The following is a 23,725-nucleotide window of genomic DNA, read 5'->3' as shown; positions in this document are numbered from 1 at the left end:
CACACTAGTCACATTTTATTTATTTATTTATTTATATTATTTTTGGCTGTGTTGGGTCTTCGTTTCTGTTCGAGGGCTTTCTCCAGTTGTGGCGAGCGGGGGCCACTCTTCATCGCGGTGCGCGGGTCTCTCACTGTTGCGGCCTCTCTTGTTGCGGAGCACAGGTTCCAGACGCGCGCCTGCGCGTCAGTAGTTGTGGCTCACGGGTCTAGTTGCTCCGCGGCATGTGGGATCTTCCCAGACCAGGGCTCAAACCCATGTCCCCTGCATTGGCAGGCAGACTCTCAACCACTGCGCCACCAGGGAAGCCCCACACTAGTCACATTTTAAGTGTTAAATAGTTACATGTGGCTTGTTGCTGCCCTACTGGACAGCACAAATACAGCAATAAAGTGATTTATAAACTAGTATCTCCTTATGGTCTTAATTTGCATTCCCCTGTTAACAAATGTAGTTGACATATCATATGTTGATTTGCCATTCATGTGTCCTGTTGTGTGGAAGGTCTGTTCATTTATATTGCCATTTTTCTACTGCGTTATTTGTATTCTTCTTATTGATTCATAGGTTTTGTTTGTTTGTTTTTAAACGTAGTCTTGATATTTTTTTTCTCCAGTTTATAGCTTATCTTTTTACTTTAAAGTGGTCAAATATATTTAATTTTAAGGTGGTCAGTTTTTAAAAATTGAGATATAATTGACATATAACACATTAATTTCAAGTGTACAACATAATGATTTGATAATATGAGATATATATATATAGTGAAATGATCCCCATAGTAAGTCTAGTTGACATCCATCACCACACATAGTTACACATTTTTTTTCTTGTGATGAGAACTTCTAAGATCTGTTTTCTTAGCAACTTTCAAATATACAATATAACATCATTAACTATAGTCACCATGATGTACACTACATCCTCAGTACTTATTTATTTTATAACTGGAAGTTTGTACCTTTTGAAGGTGGTCCATTTTAAGGTGGTGAAATCCATTAATATTTTCTTTTTATGGTTAGAGCCTTTTATATTTTGTTCAAGAAATTCTTTCTACTCTGAGGTCGTAATATAGTTTTTCTTGTAAAAGTTTTAGAATTTTTGTCTTTCACATGTTAGTCTTTAAATCTGGAATTTTTCTTTTTTACTGTTACAGTGAAAAAATAAAGATTTTTCTAATGTTTCATTCCTGGTGATAAACCCAACTTGTCGTGATGTATTTTCTTTTCTTTCTTTTTTTTTCTTTTAAACTCTGCTGGATTTGGTTTGCTAATGTTTTGTATAGGTTGTTGCATCTGGAATCATGATGGAGACTGGCCTGTATTTTTTTTTCCCCCTACTTTATCTGATTTTGATGTGTAGATTAAGCCTAGCTTCACAGAATGATTTAGGGAGTGTTCCTTCTTTTTCTGTTTTCTGGAGGAGTTTGTATAGGATAGTAGTGTTAATTTGTGGCAGTTTGGTAGAACTCTATAAAATCACTTTGGTCCCTGTTTTTTTTTTTTGTTTTTTTTTTTTTGCGGTATGCGGGCCTCTCACTGTTGTGGCCTCTCCTCTCCCGTTGCAGAGCACAGGCTCCGGACGCGCAGGCTCAGCGGCCATGGCTCACGGGCCCAGCCGCTCCGTGGCATGTGGGATCTTCCCGGACCAGGGCACGAACCCGTGTCCGCTGCATCGGCAGGCGGACTCTCAACCACTGCGCCACCAGGGAAGCCCGGTCCCTGTTCTTTTAACTTGTGATTATAGGACTATCTATGTTTTTCCATGTCTTTTTGAGTCAGTTTTATTTAGTTATATTTTCTGGGAATTTGCTCATTTTGTCTTTTTTCAAGTGTGTTAGCTAAATTGTCAGTATTCCTTAGTTTTCTGATTGCTGTTCTGTCTGTAATTGTCCTTTTTTCATCCCAAATATTGATGAATTATACTTTTATTCTTATTTTCACTATTTTCATGAGAGGGTAGTCTCAGTTTTATTAGTCTTTTCAAAGATCTTTTGGGTTGGGCTTCACTGGTGGCGCAGTGGTTGAGAGTTCACCTGCTGATGCAGGGAACACGGGTTCGTGCCCCGGTCCAGGAAGATCCCATATGCCGCGGAGTGGCTAGGCCCGTGAGCCATGGCCACTGAGCCTGTGCGTCCAGAGCCTGTGCTCCGCAACGGGAGAGGCCACAACAGTGAGAGGCCTGTGCTCCGCAACAGGAGAGGCCACAACACTGAGAGCCCCGCATACCGCAAAAAAATAAAAATAAAATAAAATAAAAAAAAAAAGATCTTTTGGATTTACTTCTTATTTTTTCTGTTTTATTAATTTTTGCTCTTTAATATCTTCTGCCTTCTTTGGAATATTCTTTACTTTCTTCAAACTTATACTTTTATTATTTCTGTTATAAATAACTGTCAGATACCATGCTAATTAATTTTCAGCTCATTTCAGTTATAAGCATCTAAAGCTATAATTTTTCCTCAGCTTTCATTGTATACAATTTTGTATTTCCAACTAAGTACTTTTAAATATCCATTATGATTTCTTTGTTGACTCATGAATTAGAAACATTTTTTTAAATTTCCAAACATACTGAGGTAACTTAACCATATTTCACTGGTTCTAAGATGAACCTGTTTCTCCCTCACATTTTAATACCTTATAATCAGTGGTGTCTTAGAGTCTATGAAATATAATCTTTATCTTTTGTTATCAATTTCTCCCTTAATTGCATTATGGTTTACATGTGCTGATTCTTTTGAAATTGCTTTAGACTAGGTTTGTGACCTATTCCTGAGATTAATTTTTGTGAATGTTCCAAGTTGAGGAAAATCTGTGTTTTGTAATTGTTCTGGGTTCTATGTAGGTACAACAAAACAAACTAATTGATTGTATTGTTCAAATCATCCGTTTCTTTACATATTTGTCTGCTTGTTCTATGAGTACTTGAGGGGAGTTTTTGAAATCTCCCACTATAGTAATGATTTCTTGATCTTTTTTCAGTCTGTTGAACATAGTATATTTTTAAGCTCTTTTAGAAGCATAGATGTTCAGGATTGTTCTTTCTTCATAGTGAATTAAACTTTGTTTCCTTATAAACTAACTTCCTTTATCCCTTATAATACTTTTGGTTTTAAAGTCTATTTCCTTAATATTAATATAGGTACCCCAGTCTTCTTTGGGTTAGTGTTTGCCGTGGTTAACTCTTTTTCCATTCCTTTACTTTCAGTCTTTCTGGGTCTTAAGTTGTTTGTTTTGCTTCTAAATTTTTAGGTGTGTCTCATGAATAGCTGATTTAAAATTTAGTCTGTTAAACTCTCTTTATAGGTAGGCTTGGATTTATTAGGATTTTTAATACAATTTCTGCTTTTTTTTAAATTAATTAATTAATTTTTGGGCCATGCCACATGGCTTGCGGGATCTCAGTTCCCCAACCAAGGATTGAACCTGGGCCGTGGCAGTGAAAGCCTAGAATCCTAACCATTAGGTCACCAGGGGACTCCCCAGGTTCTACTATCTTAATGTTATTTGTCTTTTTACTTAAAAATTTTTTCCATGTATTCTTTTTATAAAAATTGATTACCATTTTCAAATCTTTTATTCATTTTCTTTTCTTTCTACTTGTTTGGATTTTTGTATTCTATTTCTATTCGTTTGGTGGCTTACCTTGCAATTTATCAAGAATACTTAGTAAAACCTAAAGTAAATAGCTATCTTACTTCCCTGCAAAATTATCCATGGACCTTAGAACTTTTAGCTACAGTCACGTTCTTCCTTCCTTACATGCTGTCCAGGACTTTAGCATGGTCATGTTTAACACCACAAATTAGATGCTGTTTTTTTATATAGACTGTTTGTTTAGATTTGTATTTACAAGTTTCTTTGTTCACCATCCCTTCCTTCTGGGATTAAGGCCTTCCTCCTGGGACCATTTCCTTCCTCTTTGGAGTGCTTTCTTTTTTCCTTTTTTTTTGACTGTCCTAAACTTTTTATTTAGTAAGAATTTACAAACATTACTTAATATTAGTGGTAACAGTGGAGCTGGAGAGCATTGCGTCTTCTAGCTGCATGGCGAGAGAAGTACATTCTCTAGATATTCTTTTAGTGAAGGTCTTTTGGGTGACTTTCAGAATCTCTAGCCTGTCACTAAAGATATTTCCTTCAATCTTTAATAACTTAACTAAATTTTTGTCATATATAAATATGTCCAGGTATTCTTGAAGTCCATGTGTGGTTCTAACCAAGATGAATGATGACAACAAAGAATCTGATGTTTTGGTGATGCTTGAAGCTGTAATGCTTTACCCCTTGAATTGGTCAGAGGTTTAAATTATATTTATAACAATAATATAGCTGGAAGGAGATTAAGAACCTGAAATGAAGACTTTTCATTTCAGATCATCTCAGCTCCTTGAGGCTGCCTAAGACCCATATAAATAGTTATTGGAGCTCCTGATTCCCAAAGTTTGATCCCCAAGATTGGACCTAGCTCAAATCACCATATTTTTTTGTTACAGCTCAGAGAGTGGCAACAGTGTGAAAAGACTGAAATCGGACTCTGACCCAGATGACAAGAATCAAGGTGGGTGGCAGCTTTCATTTCGTTCTTCACTCATCATATACGTGAACCATGGTAAAAGGCTGGAATGCATTGTATCTGTGGAGGAATGCATGCATCTCTAAGCAAACCTACCTAAACTTAACTTACCAAACCGTTTTAGGCTGTGCAGGATTTAAACCTAGCAATATGTCAGCTGCCCTGCAAAGTAATATGTTAGAAACCAGTGGAACTGATAAGTGACAATTGTGTTGTCCCAGGAGCGCTTACAAAGCCAAAGCCCTGGTCATATCACCTCTACTCACAAAGTTTTTCTCTGTCTCCCTTAAATGTCAAGTTTCTTCATTTCACCTGGCTGGCTACCAGTGAGAGGTAGAATGCCTGGCTCCTGCTGTTGGTTGGATTGGATTGAACCGAGAGGCTACTAAATACAGTTTCCAGGAGTACACTTTCTTTGGTGGTTCCTTTTATGTGATCAAATCTGCTACTGTATTAAGTGGCACAAAGTTATAAGTGAAAGTGAGTGTTACTCAGGACTGAATCAAGGATAAGAAATTCAAGAGTGTTTTCAGTTCTTCTACTCCTGACTCCCTGTGGAATTGAGACTCTGAGCTGAACTCAAAGGGTCATCGATAAAACAGGGCTTACATTTATTTCTGTGTCACACAAAAAAATGGATATTTTAAAATATATTTTTCTTTCAAAAAAATGATTATTTAAAAAAGTATATCCACTGAACTCCAGTAATGGTGAGCTGTTGCTGATATCTTTTTCTCTAGAATTTACTTTTGAAAAAGATATTAAGCGAAGAGCCTCCCTTCTACCTGTATGTCCTCTTCCATCCAATTCTCCTTCCCAGTGGGAAATAGTATTATATATTTTTAATGTATATATGTATATATCCAGAGCTATTCTATGTATGTATAAGCAATTACACATATTCTCTTTTTTTAAAGTGTTTTATTATAGATAACTTAAAACATATTCAAATATTGAGATGAAAGTATAATGAACCCCATCATGTACCTTCAACAGTTTTTTTTTTTTTTTTTTTTTTTTTTTTTTTTTTTTGCGTTATGTGGGCCTCTCACTGTCGTGGCCTCTCTCGTTGCAGAGCACAGGCTCCGGACGTGCTGGCTCAGCGGCCATGGCTTATGGGCCTAGCCGCTCCGCGGCATGTGGGATCTTCCCGGACCGGGGCACGAACCCGTGTCCCCTGCATCGGCAGGTGGACTCTCAACCACTGCGCCACCAGGGAAGCCCCCCTTCAACAGTTTTTTAAAAATTAATTTATTTATTTTTGGCTGTGTTGGATCTTTGTTGCTACGCACGGGCTTTCTCTAGTTGCGGTGAGCGGGGGCTACTCTTCGTTGCAGTGCACGGGCTTCTCATTGCGGTGGCTTCTCTTGCTGTGGAGCATGGGCTCTAGGCACACAGGCTTCAGTAACTGTGGCACACAGGCTCAGTAGTTGTGGTTCACGGGCTTAGTTGCTCCATGGCATGTGGGATCTTCCCAAACCAGGGCTCGAACCCTTGTCCCCTGCATTGGCAGATGGATTCTTAACCACTGCGCCACCAGGGAAGTCCCAACAATTTTAAACACATGTTCAATCTTCTTTTTTTTAAAGAAAGTTTTATTTATTATTATTATTATTTTTTGGCTGCGCTGCACAGCTTGTGGGTTCTTAGTTCCCCAACCAGGGATTGAACCCAGGCCATGGCAGTGAAAGTGCTGAGTCCTAACCACTGGACCGCCAGGGAATTCCCCGTCCAATCCTGTTTCATTTAAATCTCCCAACTGTAGTATTTTGAGGCAAATCTCAGACATCAGATTATTTCATCTATAATTCTTCTGTATGTATCCCTAAAAAAATAAGGATTCTTTGTTTTTTTTAACATAATTGCACTACTATTATCACACCTGAAATAATTATAATAATTACTAAATGTTATCAAGTATCAGATTAGTATTCATTTTCCTCAGTTTTCCCATACATTTTTTTTCTTAACAGTTGATTTTTGTTTTTAAGATTCAAATGCAACACTGTGATCACTTAATTGTTTTTTTAAATTGTATTGAAGTATAGTTGATTTATAATATTGTGTTAATTTCTTCTGTACAGCAAAGTGACTCAGTTATACATATATATTTATCATATTCTTTTCCATTATGGTTGGTCACAGGATATTGAATATAGTTCCCTGTACTATATAATAGGACCTTGTTGTTTATCCATGCTACATATTAATAGTTTGCCTCTGCTAATCCCAAACTCCCAATCCGTCCCTCCCCTATCCCGCCTTACCCTTGGCAACCACAAATCTGTTCTCTATATCTGAGTCTGTTGTTGTTTCATAGTTATGCTGATGTGTGCCATATCTTAGATTCCACATATAAGTAATATCATGTGGTGTTTGTCTTTCCCTTTCTGACTTACTTCACTTAGTACGATAATCTCCGGGTTCACCCATGTTGCTGCAAATGGCTTTATTTCATCTTTTTTACGGCCAAGTAATATTCCATTGCGTGTGTGTGTGCGCGCAAGCACACATGCGCCACCATACTGTTTCCCATAGTGGCTGTACCAGTTTACATTCCCACCAACAGTGTAGGAAGGTTCCCTCTTCTCCACACCCTCTCCACCATTTGTTATTTGTAGACTTTTTTTTTTTTTTTTTTTTTTTTTTGCAGTACGCGGGCCCCTCCCTGCTGTGGCCTCTCCCGTTGTGGAGCACAGGCTCTGGACACGTAGGCTCAGCGGCCATGGCTCACGGGCCCAGCTGCTCCGTGGCATGTGAGATCTTCCTGGACCGGGGCATGATCTCGTGTCCCCTGCATCAGCAGGCAGACTCTCAACCACTGCGCCACCTGAGAAGCCCTGTTATTTGTAGACTTTTTAATGATGGCTACTCTGACCAGTGTGAGGTGGTAACTCATTGTAGGTTTGGTTTGTATTTCTCTAATAATTAGTGCTGTTGAGCATCTTTTCATGTCTGTATGTCTTCTTTGGAGAAATGTCTGTTTAAGTCTTCTGCCCATTTTTGGATTGGGTTGTTTTGTTGTTTGGTTGTGTGAGCTGTTTGTATATTTTGGTAATTAAGCCCTTGTCCGTCACATCATTTGCAAATGTTTTCTCCCAGTCCATAGGTTGTCTTTTCGTTTTATTTATGGTTTCCTTTGCTGTGCAAAAGCTTATAAGTTTGATTAGGTCCCATTTTTTAATTTTTGCTTTTATTTCTATTGCCTTGGGAGACTGACCTAAGAAAACATTGGTACGATTTATGTCAGAGAGTGTTTTGCCTGTGTTTTCTTCTAAGAGCTTTATGGTGTCTTGTCTTATATTTAATTCTTTAAGCCATTTTGAGTTTATTTTTGTGTATGGTGTGAGGGTGTGTTCTAACTTCGTTGGCTCTAGGCATGCGGGCTTCAGTAGTTGTGATGCACAGGCTCAGTAGTTGTAGCGTGTGGGTTTAGTTGCTCTGCAGCATGTGGGATCTTCCCGGACCAGGACTCGAACCTGTGTCCCCTGCATTGGCAGGCGGATTCTCAACCACTGCACCACCAGCGAAGTCCCACATACTGATTTGAGTATGTTGAACCATCCTTGTGACCCTGGGATGAATCCAACTTGGTCGTGGTGTATGACCTTTTTTATGTGTTTTTGGATTTGGTTTGCTAATATTTTGTTGAGAATTTTTGTGTCTATATTCATCAAAGATATTCGCCTGGGGGCTTCCCTGGTGGTGCAGTGGTTGAGAATCTGCCTGCTAATGCAGGGGACACGGGTTCGAGCCCTGGTCTGGGAGGATCCCACATGCTGCGGAGCAACTAAGCCCGTGAGCCACAGCTACTCAGCCTGTGCGTCTGGAGCCTGTGCTCCGCAAGAGGAGAGGCCGCGATAGTGAGAGGCCCGCGCACTGTGATGAAGAGTGGCCCCCACTTGCCACAACTGGAGAAAGCCCTCGCACAGAAATGAAGACCCAACACAGCCCCAAATAAATAAATAAATAAAAATTTTTAAAAAATCAGAGAGAACATTTCCAAAAAAAAAGATATTCGCCTGTAATTTTCTTTTTTTGTAGTGTCTTTGGTTTTGGTATCCAGGTGACGGTGGCTTCATAGAATGTCACCTCATTGGGAGTGTTCCTTCCTCTTCAGTTTTTTGGGAGAGTTTGAGAATGATTGCTATAAGTTCTTTGTATGTTTGGTAGAATTTCCCAGTGCAGCCATCTGGTCCTGGACTTTTGTTTGTAGGGATTTTTTCTTTATTACAGATTTTATTTCATTTCTAGTGACTGGTCTGCTCAAGTTATCTGTTTCTTCTTGATTCAGTTTTGGTGGCCTGTATGTTTGTAGGAAAGTTGAACATTTCTTCAAGGTTGTCAAATTTGTTGGCATATAATTGTTCACAGTATTCTCTTACGGTTTGTTGCACTTCTGTGATATCTGTTGTGATTTCTCTGCTTTCACTTCTTATTTTGTTTATTTGGGTCTTCTCTCTTTTCTTCTTGTCGAGCGTGACCAGAGGTTTGTCAATTTTGTTTACCCGTTCAAAGAACCAGCTCTTGGTTTTATTGATTTTTTTCTATTGTTTTTTTAAGTTCTATTTTATTTATTTCCTCTCTGATCTTTCTTATCTCCTTCCTTCTGCTGACTTTAGGTTTTGTTTGTTCTTCTTTTTTTTCTAATTCTTTTAGGTGGTGGACTATGGTGTTTATTTGAGATTTTTCTTATTTCTTAAAGAAGGCCCCTATATTGCTATGAACTTCCTTCTGAGAACTGCTTTTGCTGCATCCCATGGATTTTGTATGGTTGTGTTTTCATTGTCATTTGCCTCAAGGTATTGTTAAATTTCTTCTTTGCTTTCACTGTTGATCCATTGGTTTTTTTAGTAGCATGTTGTTTAGTCTCCACGTAATTGTTTTTTTGTTTTGTTTTGTTTTTGTTTCTTTTTCAGTGGTTGATTTTTGGTTTCATGCTATTGTGGTCAGAAAAGATGCTTGAAATAATTTCTGTACTCTTAAATTTGTTTAGGCTTGTTTTGTGCCCAAGTCAACCCTAGAGAATGTTCCATGTACACTTCAAAAGAATGTGTGTTCTGCTTTTTTGGGATGTAATGTCCTGAATATATCAATTAAGTCTAACTGTTCTATCATTTAGGATCTCTGTTGTTTTATTGATTTTTTTGTCTTGAAGATCTGTCCATTGATATGAGTGGGGTGTTAAAGTCTCCTACTATTGTTGTATTCCTGTCAGTTTCTCCCTTTATGTCTGTTAGTATATGTATTTTGGTGCTCCTATGTTGGGTACATATATTTTGAAAAGTATAATATCCTCTCCTTTTATTGATCCTTTTATCATTATGTAGTGTCCTTCTTTATCTTTGTCTTAAAGTCTATTTTGTCTGAGTATTGTGACCCCCGCTATCTCGTCATTTCTGTTTGCACAAAAGATGTTTTTCCATGCCCTCACTTTTAATCTGTGTGTGTCCTTTGCCCTGAAGTGTGTCCCTTGTAAGCAGCATATTGTAGGCTCTTGTTTTTTTAATCCAATCTGCCACTCTGTGCCTTTTTAAAAAATTTTTTTAAATTTAATTTATATTTTTATACAGCAGGTTCTTATTAGTCATCAGTTTTATACACATCAGTATATACATGTCAGTCCCAATCACCCAATTCATCACACCACCATTCTGACCCCCCTGCGGCTTTCCCCCCTTGGTGTCCATACGTTTGTTCTCTACATCTGTGTCACAACTTCTGCCCTGCAAACCGGTTCATCTGTACCATTTTTCTAGGTTCCACATACATGCGTTAATATACGATATTTGTTTTTCTCTTTCTGACTTACTTCACTGTGTATGACAGTCTCCAGGTCCATCCATGTCTCAACAAATGACCCAATTTCGTTCCTTTTTATGGCTGAGTAATATTCCATTGTATATATGTGCCACATCTTCTTTATCCATTTGTCTGTCGATGGGCATTTAGGTTGCTTCCATGACCTGGCTATTGTAAATAGTGCTGCAATGAACATTGGGGTGCATGTGTCTTTTTGAATTATAGTTTTCTCTGGGTATATGCCCAGTAGTGGAATTGCTGGATCATATGGTAATTCTATTTTTAGTTTTTTAAGGAACCTCCATACTGTTCTCCATAGTGGCTGTATCAATTTACATTCCCACCAACAGTGCAAGAGGGTTCCCTTTTCTCCACACCCTCTCCAGCATTTGTTGTTTGTAGATTTTCTGATGATACCCATTCTACCCATGCTTTTGCTGCATCCCATAGGTTTTGGATCGTCGTGTTTTCATTGTCATTTGTCTCTAGGTATTTTTTGATTTCCTCTTTGATTTCTACAGTGATCTCTTGGTTATTTAGTAACGTATTGTTTAGCCTCCATGTGTTTGTGTTTTTTACGGTTTTTTCCCTGTAATTCATTTCTAATCTCATAGCGTTGTGGTCAGAAAAGATGGTTGATATGATTTCAATTTTCTTAAATTTACTGAGGCTTGATTTGTGACCCAAGATGTGATCTATCCTGGAGAATGTTCTGTGTGCACTTGAGAAGAAAGTGTAATCTGCTGTTTTTGGATGGAATGTTCTATAAATATCAATTAAACCTATCTGGTCTATTGTGTCATTTAAAGCTTCTGTTTCCTTATTTTCATTTTGAATGATCTGTCCATTGGTATAAGTAAGGTGTTAAAAGTCCCCCACCGTTATTGTGTTACTGTTGATTTCCTCTTTTACAGCCGTTAGCAGTTGCCTTATATATTGAGGTGCTCCTATGTTGGGTGCATATATATTTATAATTGTTATATCTTCTTTTTGGATTGATCCCTTGATCATTATGCAGTGTCCTTCCTTGTCTCTTGTAACATTCTTTATTTTAAAGTCTATTTTATCCGACGAGTATTGCTACTCCAGCTTTCTTTTGATTTCCATTTGCATGGAATATCTTTTTCCATCCCCTCACTTTCAGTCTGTATGTGTCCCTAGGTCTGAAGTAGGTCTCTTGTAGACAGCATATATATGGGTCTTGTTTTTGTATCCATTCAGCAAATCTGGCTTTTGGTGGGAGCATTTAATCCTTTCACGTTTAAGGTAATTATTGATATGTATGTTCCTATGACCATTTTCTTAATTGTTTTGGTTTGTGTGTGTGTGTGTGTGTGGTACGCGGGCCTTTCACTGTTGTGGCCTCTGCCACTGCAGAGCACAGGCTCCAGACACGCAGGCCCAGTGGCCATGGCTCATGGGCCCAGCCGCTCCGTGGCACATGGGATCCTCCCGGACAGGGGCACGAACCCGCGTCCCCTGCATCGGCAGGCAGACTCTCAACCACCGCGCCACCAGGGAAGCGCCTTGGGGTTAGTTTTATAGGTCCTTTTCTTCTCTTGTGTTTCCCACTTACAGAAGTTCCTTTAGCATTTGTTGTAGAGCTGGTTTGGTGGTGCTGAATTCTCTTAACTTCTGCTTGTCTGTAAAGCTTTTGATTTCTCCATCGAATCTGAATGAGATCCTTGCTGGCTAGAGTAATCTTGGTTGTAGGTTCTTTCCTTTCATCACTTTAAGTATATCATGCCACTCCCTTCTGGCTTGTAGAGTTTCTGTTGCGAAATCACCTGTTAACGTTTTGGGAGTTCCCTTGTATGTTATTTGTCGTTTTTCCCTAGCTGTTTTCAATAATTTTTCTTTGTCTTTAATTTTTGCCAATTTGATTACTGTGTGTCTCGGCATGTTTGTCCTTGGATTTATTCTGTATGGGACTCGCTGCACTTCCTGGACTTGGGTGGCTATTTCCTTTCCCGTGTTAGGGAAGTTTTCGACTATAATCTCTTCAGATATTTTCTCAGGTCCTTTCTCTCTCTCTTCTCCTTCTGGGACCCCTGTAATGCGAATGTTGTTACGTTTAATGTTGTCCCAGAGGTCTCTTGGCTGTCTTCATTTCTTTTCATTCTTTTTTCTTTATTCTGTTCCGCAGCAGTGAGTTCCACCATTCTGTCTTCCAGGTCACTTATCCGTTCTTCTGCCTCAGTTACTCTGCTATTGATTCCTTCTAGTGTAGTTTTCATTTCAGTTATTGTATTGTTCATCTCTGTTTGTTTGTTCTTTAATTCTTCTAGGTGTTTGTTAAACATTTCTTGCATCTTCTTGATCTTTGCCTCCATTGTTTTTCCGAGGTCCTGGATCATCTTCACTATCATTATTCTGAATTCTTTTTCTGGAAGGTTGCCTATCTCCACTTCATTTAGTTGTTTTCCTGGGGTTTTATCTTGTTCCTTCATCTGGTACATAGCCCTCTGCCTTTTCATCTTGTCTATCTTTCTGTGAATGTGGTTTTTGTTCCACAGGCTGCAGGATTGTAGTTCTTCTTGTTTCTGCTGTCTGCCCTCTGGTGGATGAGGCTATCTGAGAGGCTTGTGCAGGTTTCCTGATGGGAGGGACTGGTGGTGGGTAGAGCTGACTGTTGCTCTGGTGGGCAGAGCTCAGTAAAACTTTAATCTGCTTGACTGCTGATGGGTGGGGCTGGGTTCCCTCCCTGTTGGTTGTTTGGCCTGAGGCAACCCAGCACTGGAGCCTACCTGGGCTCTTTGGTGGGGCTAATGGCCGACTCTGGGAGGGCTCACGCCAAGGAGTACTTCCCAGAACTTCCGCTGCCAGTATTCTTGTCCCCGTGGTGAGCCACAGCCACCCCCCGCCTCTGCAGGAGACCCTCCAACACTAGCAGGTGGGTCTGGTTCATTCTCCCCTGGGTTCACTGCTCTTTCCCCTACTACTTTGTGTGTGCCCTCGAAGAGTGGAGTCTCTGTTTCCCCCAGTCGTGTCCAAGTCCTGCAATCAAATCCCACTGGCCTTCAAAGTCTGATTCTCTAGGAATTCCTTCTCCCGTTGCTGGCCCCCCAGGTTGGGAAGTCTGACATGGGGCTCAGAACCTTCACTCCAGTGGGTGGACTTCTGTGGTATAAGTGTTCTCCAGTCTGTGAGTCACCCACCTAGCAGTTATGGGATTTGATTTTACTGTGATTGCGCCCCTCCTCCCATCTCATTGTGGCTTCTCCTTTGTCTTTGGATGTGGGGTATCTTTTTTGGTGAGTTCCAGTGTCTTCCTGTCGATGATTGTCCAGCAGTTAGTTGTGATTCTGGTGTTCTCACAAGAGAGAGTGAGCGCATGTCCTTCTATTCTGCCATCTTGGTTCAGGCTCCCTTATTTATTTTCAGTTTGGATGATCACTATGTCTTTTGATTGGAGAATTTAGTCCATTGACATTTAAGATAATTAACGATAGATATATATTCATTGCCATTTTAAACCTTGTCTTCCTGTTGATTTTAAAATTCTTCTTTGTCTCTTTTTGTTTTTCCTTTTGTGGTTTGGTGATTTTCTTTCGTATTATGCTTCTGTTCTTTTTGGTTTTTGTGAATCTATTGTATGTTTTTGATTTGTGGTTGCCCTGTTTTTCAAGTATGTTAACCCCTTCGTATGTCTACTTGCTTTAGACCGGTAGATAGGCCCAAACACATTCTAGAAAAAAAAAAAATCTACATTTTCTTACTCTCCTCCCCCACATATTATCATTTTAATGTCCCCTTTTGCATCTTCATGTTCATCCTTTTGCTGTTCATTGTGGTTATCATCACTTTCACAGAAATTTTTTGTTTTTTTTTTTTTAATCTGTGTACTGTCTTATTTATGTGATTTACTTTCCAATTGTGATTTTCTCTTTCCTATAGATTCTTACTACTTTCTATTTAGAGAAGACCTTTCAATATTTCCTTTAGGATAATGTCAGTATTGCTGTATTCTTTTAGTTTTTACTTGTCTGGGAAATTCTTTGTCTCTCCCTCTGTTCTAAATGATAATCTTTCTGGGTAGAGTATCCTAGGTTGCAGATTTTTCCCTTTCAGGGCTTTGAATATATCTTGCCATTCCCTTCTGGCCTGCAATGTTTCTGTAGAGAAATCAGCTGGTACCCTTATGGGTGTTCCCTTGTGATTCTTTGTTTTTCTCTTGCTGCCTTTAGAATCATCTCTTTAACTTTTGCCTTTTTTTTTTTTTTTTTTTTTTTTTTTTGTGGTACGCGGGCCTCTCACTGCTGTGGCCTCTCCCGCCGCGGAGCACAGGCTCCCGACGCGCAGGCTCAGCGGCCATGGCTCACGGGCCCAGCCGCTCCGCGGCACGTGGGATCCTCCCAGACCGGGGCACGAACCCGCGTCCCCTGCATCGGCAGGCGGACCCCCAACCACCGCGCCACCAGGGAAGCCCTACTTTTGCCATTTTTATTACAATACATCTTGGTGTAGGTCTGTTTGGGTTTACCTTGTTCAGGATCCTCTATGCTTTCTGTATCTGGATATCTGTTTCCTTCTTCAGGTTTGGGAAGTTTTCAGCTGTAATTTCTTCATTTTCAATCCCCTTTTCTGTTTCTTCTTCTTATGGGATCCCTATTATGCATAGATTGACATGCTTTATATTATCCCATAGGTCTCTTATATTGCTTTCATTTTTTTTCATTTGGGTTTTTGTCTGCTGTTCTAATTAGGTGATTTCCGTTATTCTATCTTCTAGATCACTTATTCGTTCTTCTGCATTATTCATTCTACTATTCATAGCCTTTCAGCTTTCATCTCTTCAAATGAATTCTCTGATTTTTTTGGCTTCTCCTTATAGTTTCTAGTTCCTTTTTACAGTAATCTACATTTCTATTGATAGCCTTTCTTAATTCCTTCAGTATTTTCATTATCTTCTTTTTGAACTTGGTGTGTATTAGACTGAAGATGTCTGTTTAATTGTTTATTCTTTCATGGGAATTCTCTTGATCTTTTAATTGGGAGTGGTTCCCCTGCTTCTTCATTTTACTTATATTTCTCTTGCTCTATGAGTTTAGGAGAAACAATTATCTACTGTGGTCTTAGAGGGCTATTTTTAAGTGGGAACATCCCCGTGTAGCCTCTGTGGGTTTAATATTTTTTGGTGTGAGGGCTGCTTTTAGTATGGATGCTTGCCACCTCTTTTCTCAGTGTATGCAGGCCATTATCCCCTTGCTAGGAGGTGTGACTGATGCTGTGGTAATTAGAGCCTGCACTGGCTATTGAGCGGGCCTCCTCTTTGCTCTGTGGTTGTCACTGCCCTGTCCAGGGTAGGGCCTGCTCCCTAGTTGTTGGAGTAGAAGCCCCCAGCTCCATTTCTGAGCTGTGTTTCTGATCCGTGGTGTGAGGTAGGCGGGATTGGAGTGCTTCCACTGGGAGAGGAGCCACTGAGTATTCCTCCGCTGGAGCCGTTCACCTGTGAGTGTGCTCTGTTTTGTCACCTTTCATCCGTTGTGTGGGCTCACAGAGTACACTGTTGTTGGCACTGCCCTAGGCCCCACCTCAGTTGTGGGTATGCCGGCAGTTGGCCCTGGTGCCTCTCAGACTTTGTTTTCACAAGACCACTAGTGCAGATCCACTGAAGTCGTGTCCCAGGACTGCAGTAGTTGCACGCCTTGACCTGCTGTGGGAGCTATGGAGGCAGCTCAGACCCCTGTGTGTACGCGCCCTCAAAGCCCATAGCTGCTAAGGCCAGACCTGTCCCAGCCACAGGAGCACCAGCTGTCCGTTCAGATGTTCCGCAGGCACTGAATTCACAAAGCCGGCAGTGTAGGTGTAAATCTGCGGTTTGCACGGCCGTGGGGAGAGATTTCAGCTCTGCTTCCTAAGTTGCACGACCCCTGGGGCTCAGCTGTAATTTCAGCCCCACCTCTGCGTGTGGGCAACCCACTGGCATCTGTTCCCAAGACCACTGAGGCAGCGGCCGGAGCTTGCAAGCCTGCTCTGGTGGGAGGGGGCCGGAGCAGCTTTAATGCCTGAGCTGGCCTGGGGTGGGGCCCCGCATGGAGCCCAAGGAAGCAGCAGACGGCAGGTGGGGAAAGAGGCTGCAATGTTGGCCCCACCCCTTCCTTTTGCATGCCACATAACAATCGCGCTTCGCTTCTCTGGCAGCCCAGGGTTCTGCCACCAACACTCCTGGTTGCAACACCCCACACTCCAGCCCCTTCAGGCTGTCTCCACACAGCCAACAGCAGTCTTCTCCCCAGGTCTGTCCTCTAAACCCCGTGTTCCAGCACCCATCCCCTGCCCATACCAGTGGACATGCCTTTCAGGCTGGGGTGTGCAGAGTGGTGACACAGACTGTGTAGGTCTCTCTCTGTCCTGCCTGCCACTAACTAGTTGTTGCGCTCTCCTTCTGAGCCTCTGAAGCTTCTTTTTTGTCCCAGATGATCTCCCCACCCATGAGGGGACTTCCCAGGGTGTGGGAACCTCTACTTTCCTTCAGCTCCCTCCCAGGGGTGCCAGACCCGTCGTACTCTCTCTCTCTCTCTTTTTTTCCTTTTGTCCTACCTGGTTACATGGAGATCTTTTTTGTCCTTTCAGGTGTTTGAGGTCTTCTGCTAGTGTTCAGTAGGTGATCTATGAGAATTGTTCCATTTGTAGATGTATTCTTGATATATTTGCAGGAAGAGCTTGAGTTCTACATCCTGCTACTCCACCATTTTTATTCCAATCCGACAATTGGTTTTTTTAAAAAGTAGTATCTAAGGAAGGATTAGACATTGTATTTGGCTTATATGGCTTAAAAAAAAAGATTGAGATATAATCCACATACCATAAAATTCACCCTTTTAAAGGATGCAGTTCAGTGGTTTTTAATATGTTCAGAAGAATGTGTATTTATCACCACTATCTAATTCCAGAACATTTTCATCACTGCAAAAAGAAGCTCCGTGACCATTAGCAGTTATTCCCCATTCTTCCCCATTCTTCCCTCTCCACAGCCACTAGCAACCACCAGTCAACTTCTGTCTCTATGGATTTGCCTTTTCTGGACATTTTTTATAAATGAAATCATGCAATATAGGGCCTTTTGTGTCTGACTTCTTTTCACGTAACATAATGTTTTCATAGTTCATGTTGTGGCATGTATCAGTGCTTTTTACAGCTGAATAATATCCCATTTTATGGTATGCTACCTTTTTGTCCACTCATCAGTTGATGAACATTTGGGTTGTTTCCACATTTGGGCTGTTACAAACCATGCTGCTGTGAACATTCATGTCCAAGTTTTTGTGTTAAAAACTGTTTTCAGTTCTCTTGGGTATATACCTAAGAGTGGAATTGCTGGGTCATACAGTAAATCTATGTTTAACTTTTTGAGGAACAGCCACACTGTTTTCCACTGTAGCTGCACCATTTTTATATTCTACCAGCAGTATATGAGGGTTTCAGTTTCTTTACATCCTTATCAACAGTTGTTACTGTGTTTTTTATATCCATCCATTGGGTGTGAAGTGATACTTTATTGTGGTTCTGTTGGGGTTTCCCTAATGACTAATGATGTTGGCATTGTGTACTTAATGGCCATTTTTTTTATCTTCTTTAGAGAAATATCTACTCATATCCTGAGCCTATTTTAAAATTGGGTTATTTGTCTTTTTAGTTTTGAGTTGTAAGTGTTCTTTATATGTTCTGGATGCTAGACACTTGTCAGATGATTTATAAATATTGTCTCTCTGTGGGTTGTACTTTCACTTTCTTGATAGTGTTCTTTGGAGCACAAAAGTTTTACATTTTGATGACATCAATTTATTTTTCCTTTGGTTGCTTGTACTTTAAATGTCATATCTAAGAAACAGTTGCCTAATTCATGGTCATGAAGATTTACGCTTACATTTTTTTCAAAGAGTTTTATAGTTTTAACTCTTACATTTTGATCTTTGACCCATTTTGTGTTAATTTTTTGACTCAATAATTTGTTGAAAGGACTGTATTTTCTCCCACTGAATTGTCATGACACTTTGTTGAAAATCAGTTGAACAGCATGTTTGGGTTTATTTCTGGACTAACTTTTCTATTCCATTGATTTGTATGTCTATCCTTATGCCATCACCACACAGTTTTGTTTTTGTTTGTTCTTGTTTTGTTTTATTTTTGGGCCATACTGCATGGCTTGTGGGATCTTAGTTCCCTGACCAGAGATTGAACCCAGGCCCTGGGCAGTGAGAGCATGGAGTCCTAACCACGGGACTGCCAGGGAATTCCCTACCACACAGTTTTGATCATTCTAGCTTTGTAGTAAGTTTTGAAACCAGGAAGTATCAGTCCTCCAAGTTTGTTCTTTTTCAATATTGTTTTGCTATTTGAGGTCCCTTGCATTTCCATATGAATTTTGGGATGAACTTGTCAATTCAGGCAGCTGGGATTTTGATAGGGATTGCTTGAATCTGTAGATCAGTTTGGGAATATTGCCATTTTATGGCATCTTAACAGTAGGCTAATCTGCCTTTTCAGTCTCATCTAACCTATGGGTTCTTCCTCTTTCTTAATTTATTTTTTGTTTCATTTATATTTTACTTGTGAAGAAACTGGGCCTCTGCCCTGTGGAGTTTCCTGCACTCTAGATTTTGCTAATTGCATCCCCATGGGATTCCTTTATATCCTGTGTTTCCTATAAAATGGTAATTAGGTCTAGAGCTTGGTCAATTCACATTGATTTTTTGGCAAGATTTACTTAATATGTTGTTTTGCATTTCCTATCATCTTTTTTTTTTTTTTTTTTTTTTTTTTTTGCGGTACATGGGCCTCTCACTATTGTGGCCTCTCCCGTTGCGGAGCACAGGCTCCAGACACACAGGCTCAGCGGCCATGGCTCATGGGCCTAGCTGCTCCGCGGCATGTGGGATCTTCCCGGACCCGGGCATGAACCCGTGTCCCCTGCATCGGCAGGTGGACTCTCAACCGCTGCGCCACCATGGAAGCCCCATCATCATTATTTTAATTAACATACTCTTCTGTTCATTGCTTACTTACCTTGGGAATCATAGCATACCTGTGCATAAAGAGCTTCTTCATTCCTTTTTAAGGCTGTGTAGTAATCCATTGTATGGTTGTACCATAGTATATTTATTTTGTTTTTTATTGATGAACATTTAGATTGTTTCCATTCTTTCTCTATTATGATGTTTCATTAGATAACCCTGTACATGGATCATTGTTCACATTTGTAATATGTCAGGTTAAATACTTAGAAGGAGAATTATTGAGTCAGATATACATTTGTAACTTAGAAAAATATTGCCAAATTTGCCTCCTACACTGGAAGGCAAAGTCTTAACCACTGGACTGCCAGGGAAGTCCCAGTTAACTGCTTTTGGAATGAAATTTGTTTGAGTTGCAATCTCTTTTCTTTCTTGAAACTTCCTAGATAATTGGGAGATTTGGTCCTTTTGCTTAAACTCTGCTAATGCTCCTGTTGTCCAGATTCCTTGGGTTACATTTCTGTGGCTGGCTTCCATCCTTCCCTTAGGCCGGCTCTAGTCCTCCAGAGGTACTCAGAACTTGATCTTTCTTTTCTAAGATAGACCCTAAAATTCAATTCACCCTTGAAGTACTTAATAAAAGGACACATTTCACTGAGTAACTTCACATAAATTACTTTTCTGAGTAACTGATTCATACCCTTATGATATCGGGTTTTTTTGTGTTTTTTTTAAACAACCCGATTTTTCTCACAGAATACTGAAAGTATCCTTGTATGTGTGAAAATAGTAATACAATGAATGTTCAGGTAAATGAATGGTTTTTAATTTGATGTTATGTCCCAAATTTTCACATTTCCCCCACCCCCACTCCCACCCCTAAAATTTAGCCATTTGCAGTGAAACTCTGTTATGCATTTTCCTGCATTCTCACACATTGTGAATGTTGGCCTGCTCTGTGCCAGGCCGTCTGCTCTATGCCCAGGGGATGGGATAGAGAAGAAGGAGCCCTTGTCCTCCAGAGACTTATAGTCTGAGGAGAATATGGATAAGGAGAAGATAGCCATTAGGACTGTCAGTCTTCTACAGCCTTCCTGGCTATAATACAGGGATTACAGAGGTAAGAGGGGCTGGTCCTTCTGAATTGAATGTCCTAGGATACTCTTTGAATTGTGGCATTTGGCTTTCTTAACAGTTGTCTAAATAGGTAGTTATATGTACATAATAGTAAATTGAAAAGGGACACAAGAGTGTGGAATAAAAAGTTAAGTTTTCCCTGGTCCTCAGCCACTCAGTTGCTCTCCCCAGAGCAGCCACTGTTACCAGTTTTTAATGTATTTTTTCATACATTATCATGCATATTTAATGTCCCCCCCCCCAGATTATAACTTGTACTCACCCTTGCCTTTTTCATTTAACACGTGGTATCTTAGAGATCATTCAATACCATTACACACAGAGATGCTTTATTCTTCTTAATGGCTGAATACTAGTCCATTACACTGGTCCTCTATTAATGAACCTTTTGGTTTCTACTGTCAACAGTGCTGCATGAACATCATTTAAGTGTGAAGGACTTAGCCGAATTATCCTACGTTCCCTCAGCAACATATATAGATGCCTACTCCTCCTTATATTGTTTATTCTTCTATGTTTAAAAGTCATTTGTTTCTTTTTCTGTGAACTATTCGTGTCTTTTGTCTACTTTTCTGTTCAGTTGTTGGTTTGTTATTGGTTTTGGAAGAACTCTTTATATCGTAAAGAAATTAGCTTTTGTGATACTTATTGTAAATATTTGCCTGTTTTCTTGTAGCCTTGTTACCTCTTGTAGCCTCTGCAATCATTGTGAGCTCTCACTTTCCTCCATCTCCATGTTTTCACATTACTTATCTATAGCAGCTTCCTTCCCTTATTAGTACTTCCTGTATAAGCAAATGAACTATGTATACTGGCTGTTGGAGATCTCTCTTTGCTTCTCAGTGATATTTTTTGCTTACTCCTGATTTCATATACTTGGAACCATGTATCCTTTTCACATTTACATGAAGTGTTAGGGGTTTGTTAAGGCAAAACCCTAGAAGGTAATATGCTTGTCAGCCTGATACAGTGTTTGAACTCCAACCCTTACTCTGCGGTGAGCTCTGGGATCATTTTAATACATTATCTTTTGATTCAAATTTAGTTTAATGTTTTCTACTCTAAGTGGCCTTTAACCTTAGCTGTGTTTTGGACCTCCCTCATCAGCAAAATGGGGGATATCTATATACCAGGTTGTTGTAGTGATTAAATGAGGCTGGAAACAGGGAAGAAAAAGGGGTGGAGGAGAGTTCTTAACTTTTCCTCTAACCTTCAAGTCCTGTGTTTTCTAGGTTGAGGCTTTCTGCATGGAGGTGCTGCTGTGACTCTGGGTTTCCTGGGGCAAAAAGAGCCCCAGCTACTTGGTGATATTCTGCATGGTCTTAAAATGTTCTCTGCTGTGGCTTCAGTTTTCTCAGTTGTAAACGAGGAACATTAATATGAGGATGGCAGGGCTTCCCTGATGGCACAGTGGTTGAGAGTCCGCCTGCCCATGCAGGGGACACGGGTTCGTGCCCCGGTCTGGGAAGATCCCACGTGCCCCGGAGCGGCTGGGCCCGTGAGCCATGGCCGCTAAGCCTGCGTGTCCGGAGCCTGTGCTCCACAACGGGAGAGGCCACAGCAGTGAGAGGCCCGCGTACCGCAAAAAAAAAAAAAAAAAAAATGAGGATGGTGATAGTGTTGACTACATAGGGTTGTTTTGAGGCTTCCAACATAAAGCCCTCTACACATGGAAAGCACACCATCACCTTTGGAAAAGGGTGATGAAGTAACAGTCCTGCCTCCTTTTTTGCAGAAGCCCCTTCCTGCGTGTCTCTTGGAAGCACATCTCTGAGTGGTCCCTCCATCCACTGCCCCTCCGCTGCCGTCTGTATCGGCATCCTCCCAGGTTTGGGTGCCTACTCTGGGAGCAGCGACTCTGAGTCCAGCTCAGACAGCGAAGGCACCATCAACGCCACTGGCAAGATCGTCTCCTCCATCTTCCGAACCAACACCTTCCTCGAGGCCCCCTAGTTCCTCTGTTCTTACCGCAGGGAGCTCCTCCCCAAGAATAGACTGGACAGTTTATTCTGCCTACAGGCATTACCTCCCACAGAAAAGTCCTTTGCCTGCTCCCTGTGCACACCGTGACATTTTTAACCTCATCTAAAAATGTGCCAGAATCCACTTGTGGCCCGACTTGTGTTTGTTTTCTCTTTCTACTCCAGTATGGATGCCCAAACCTGTCCCACAGCCTCTGTCCTCACTGTTGTAGTAGGGCAGAGGTCAGGGCCCAGCAGAAATTCCACTAAGAATGCCCTGGGAAGATAGGTACCAAGCGGCTTGCAAAGGGTTTGGGTTCTGTTGCTTTCTTGTTTTTTGTTTCTTTTTTTTTTCCTTTCCCAACGCCACAAAGAAGCAAGGACAGTTATTGAACAGGTATCATTTAAAACATTCTATTCTAGACGAAGGCGCTGTTTGACTATACTGTGTTGTGGAGTGTGCAGGGGGGAGAGAAGGTCCCAGGTGATGGAATGGCGCACTGCCCTGGAACTAACCTATTCTTGATGTTGTGTGACTAAGTAAAGGTTCTAAACTACATCTGCAGGGGGTGTCACTTAACACTCATGGTTCATTGTGAAGTTTTCCCTTACCCTTGGCTATTCCATCTCCCTCCACCTAATCCCATTTAAGACTCTAAACCTTAGAGAAACAAACATAGGCCTTATTTTGTTGTAGCCAGAGATCAGAAGTGCTGGTAGGTGTGTGGATGAGGTGACTTATTTCTGGCAGCTCCTGGAATTCTAATATGGCAAGCCAGGGGGACCCACCTGCATATTCTGGCTCTAACCTGTTGAGGCCCCTCTCTGTTGGCTACATTTCTAGTTGTGGCCTCTAACTGTGGAAGCTGTTTCTAGACTAAAGGTGCTACGCTTGTCCTTTCCTCTGCTTTGACCTGCTGCCCTTCCTGCTCTTCCCTTCCCATACAGAGCAGCCAAGACCCAGACATGCTGCTCCACCTCCATCCTCTAAAGGGAGGCAGGGAAGGGCAGGGGGAGACAAGGTGTGGAGGCCCTGAGGACAGAGGTAGGCCATGAGCTTTTAACAACAACAAAAAGCTGTAGGCTCCCCTGCTTCAGAAGAGTGAGCCTGTACGGTTCTTTCTTCCGCTGGGTTCCTACGTCAATTGTTTCTACTTCCTTGGGTGTGAGACGGAGAGACACACACAGAATGTGTTGACACTGTGATGCTGGCAGGCAGAGAAGCTACTCAGTTTTAACGTGGGCACAGAGGCCCCTGGATCTCCTCCAAACCCACTCCTTTTCCCTCCC

At 41.0% G+C, this 23,725-nt stretch overlaps 1 protein-coding gene across 8 annotated transcripts in view; it reads left to right on the top strand.

Moving 5' to 3' along the window:
• The window catches only part of PSME3IP1 (proteasome activator subunit 3 interacting protein 1), a 42,064-nt gene extending 19,484 nt beyond the window's left edge, over positions 1-22,580 (top strand). For all 8 annotated transcript variants that reach the window (XM_060130024.1, XM_060130023.1, XM_060130019.1 and 5 more), the window contains 2 exons: positions 4,499-4,563; positions 22,210-22,580. In XM_060130024.1, the coding sequence (XP_059986007.1) occupies positions 4,499-4,563; positions 22,210-22,427 (283 nt within the window). In that variant the 3' untranslated portion in view covers positions 22,428-22,580. The remainder of the gene's footprint in view (positions 1-4,498; positions 4,564-22,209) is intronic.
• Positions 22,581-23,725: the final 1,145 nt, after the last annotated feature.

This window comes from Lagenorhynchus albirostris, chromosome 19 (assembly GCF_949774975.1).
Source record: "Lagenorhynchus albirostris chromosome 19, mLagAlb1.1, whole genome shotgun sequence".
Lineage (NCBI taxonomy): Eukaryota > Metazoa > Chordata > Mammalia > Artiodactyla > Delphinidae > Lagenorhynchus > Lagenorhynchus albirostris.
Note: the sequence above shows the minus strand (reverse complement) of the source record. Positions and strands in the feature narration are given on the sequence as shown.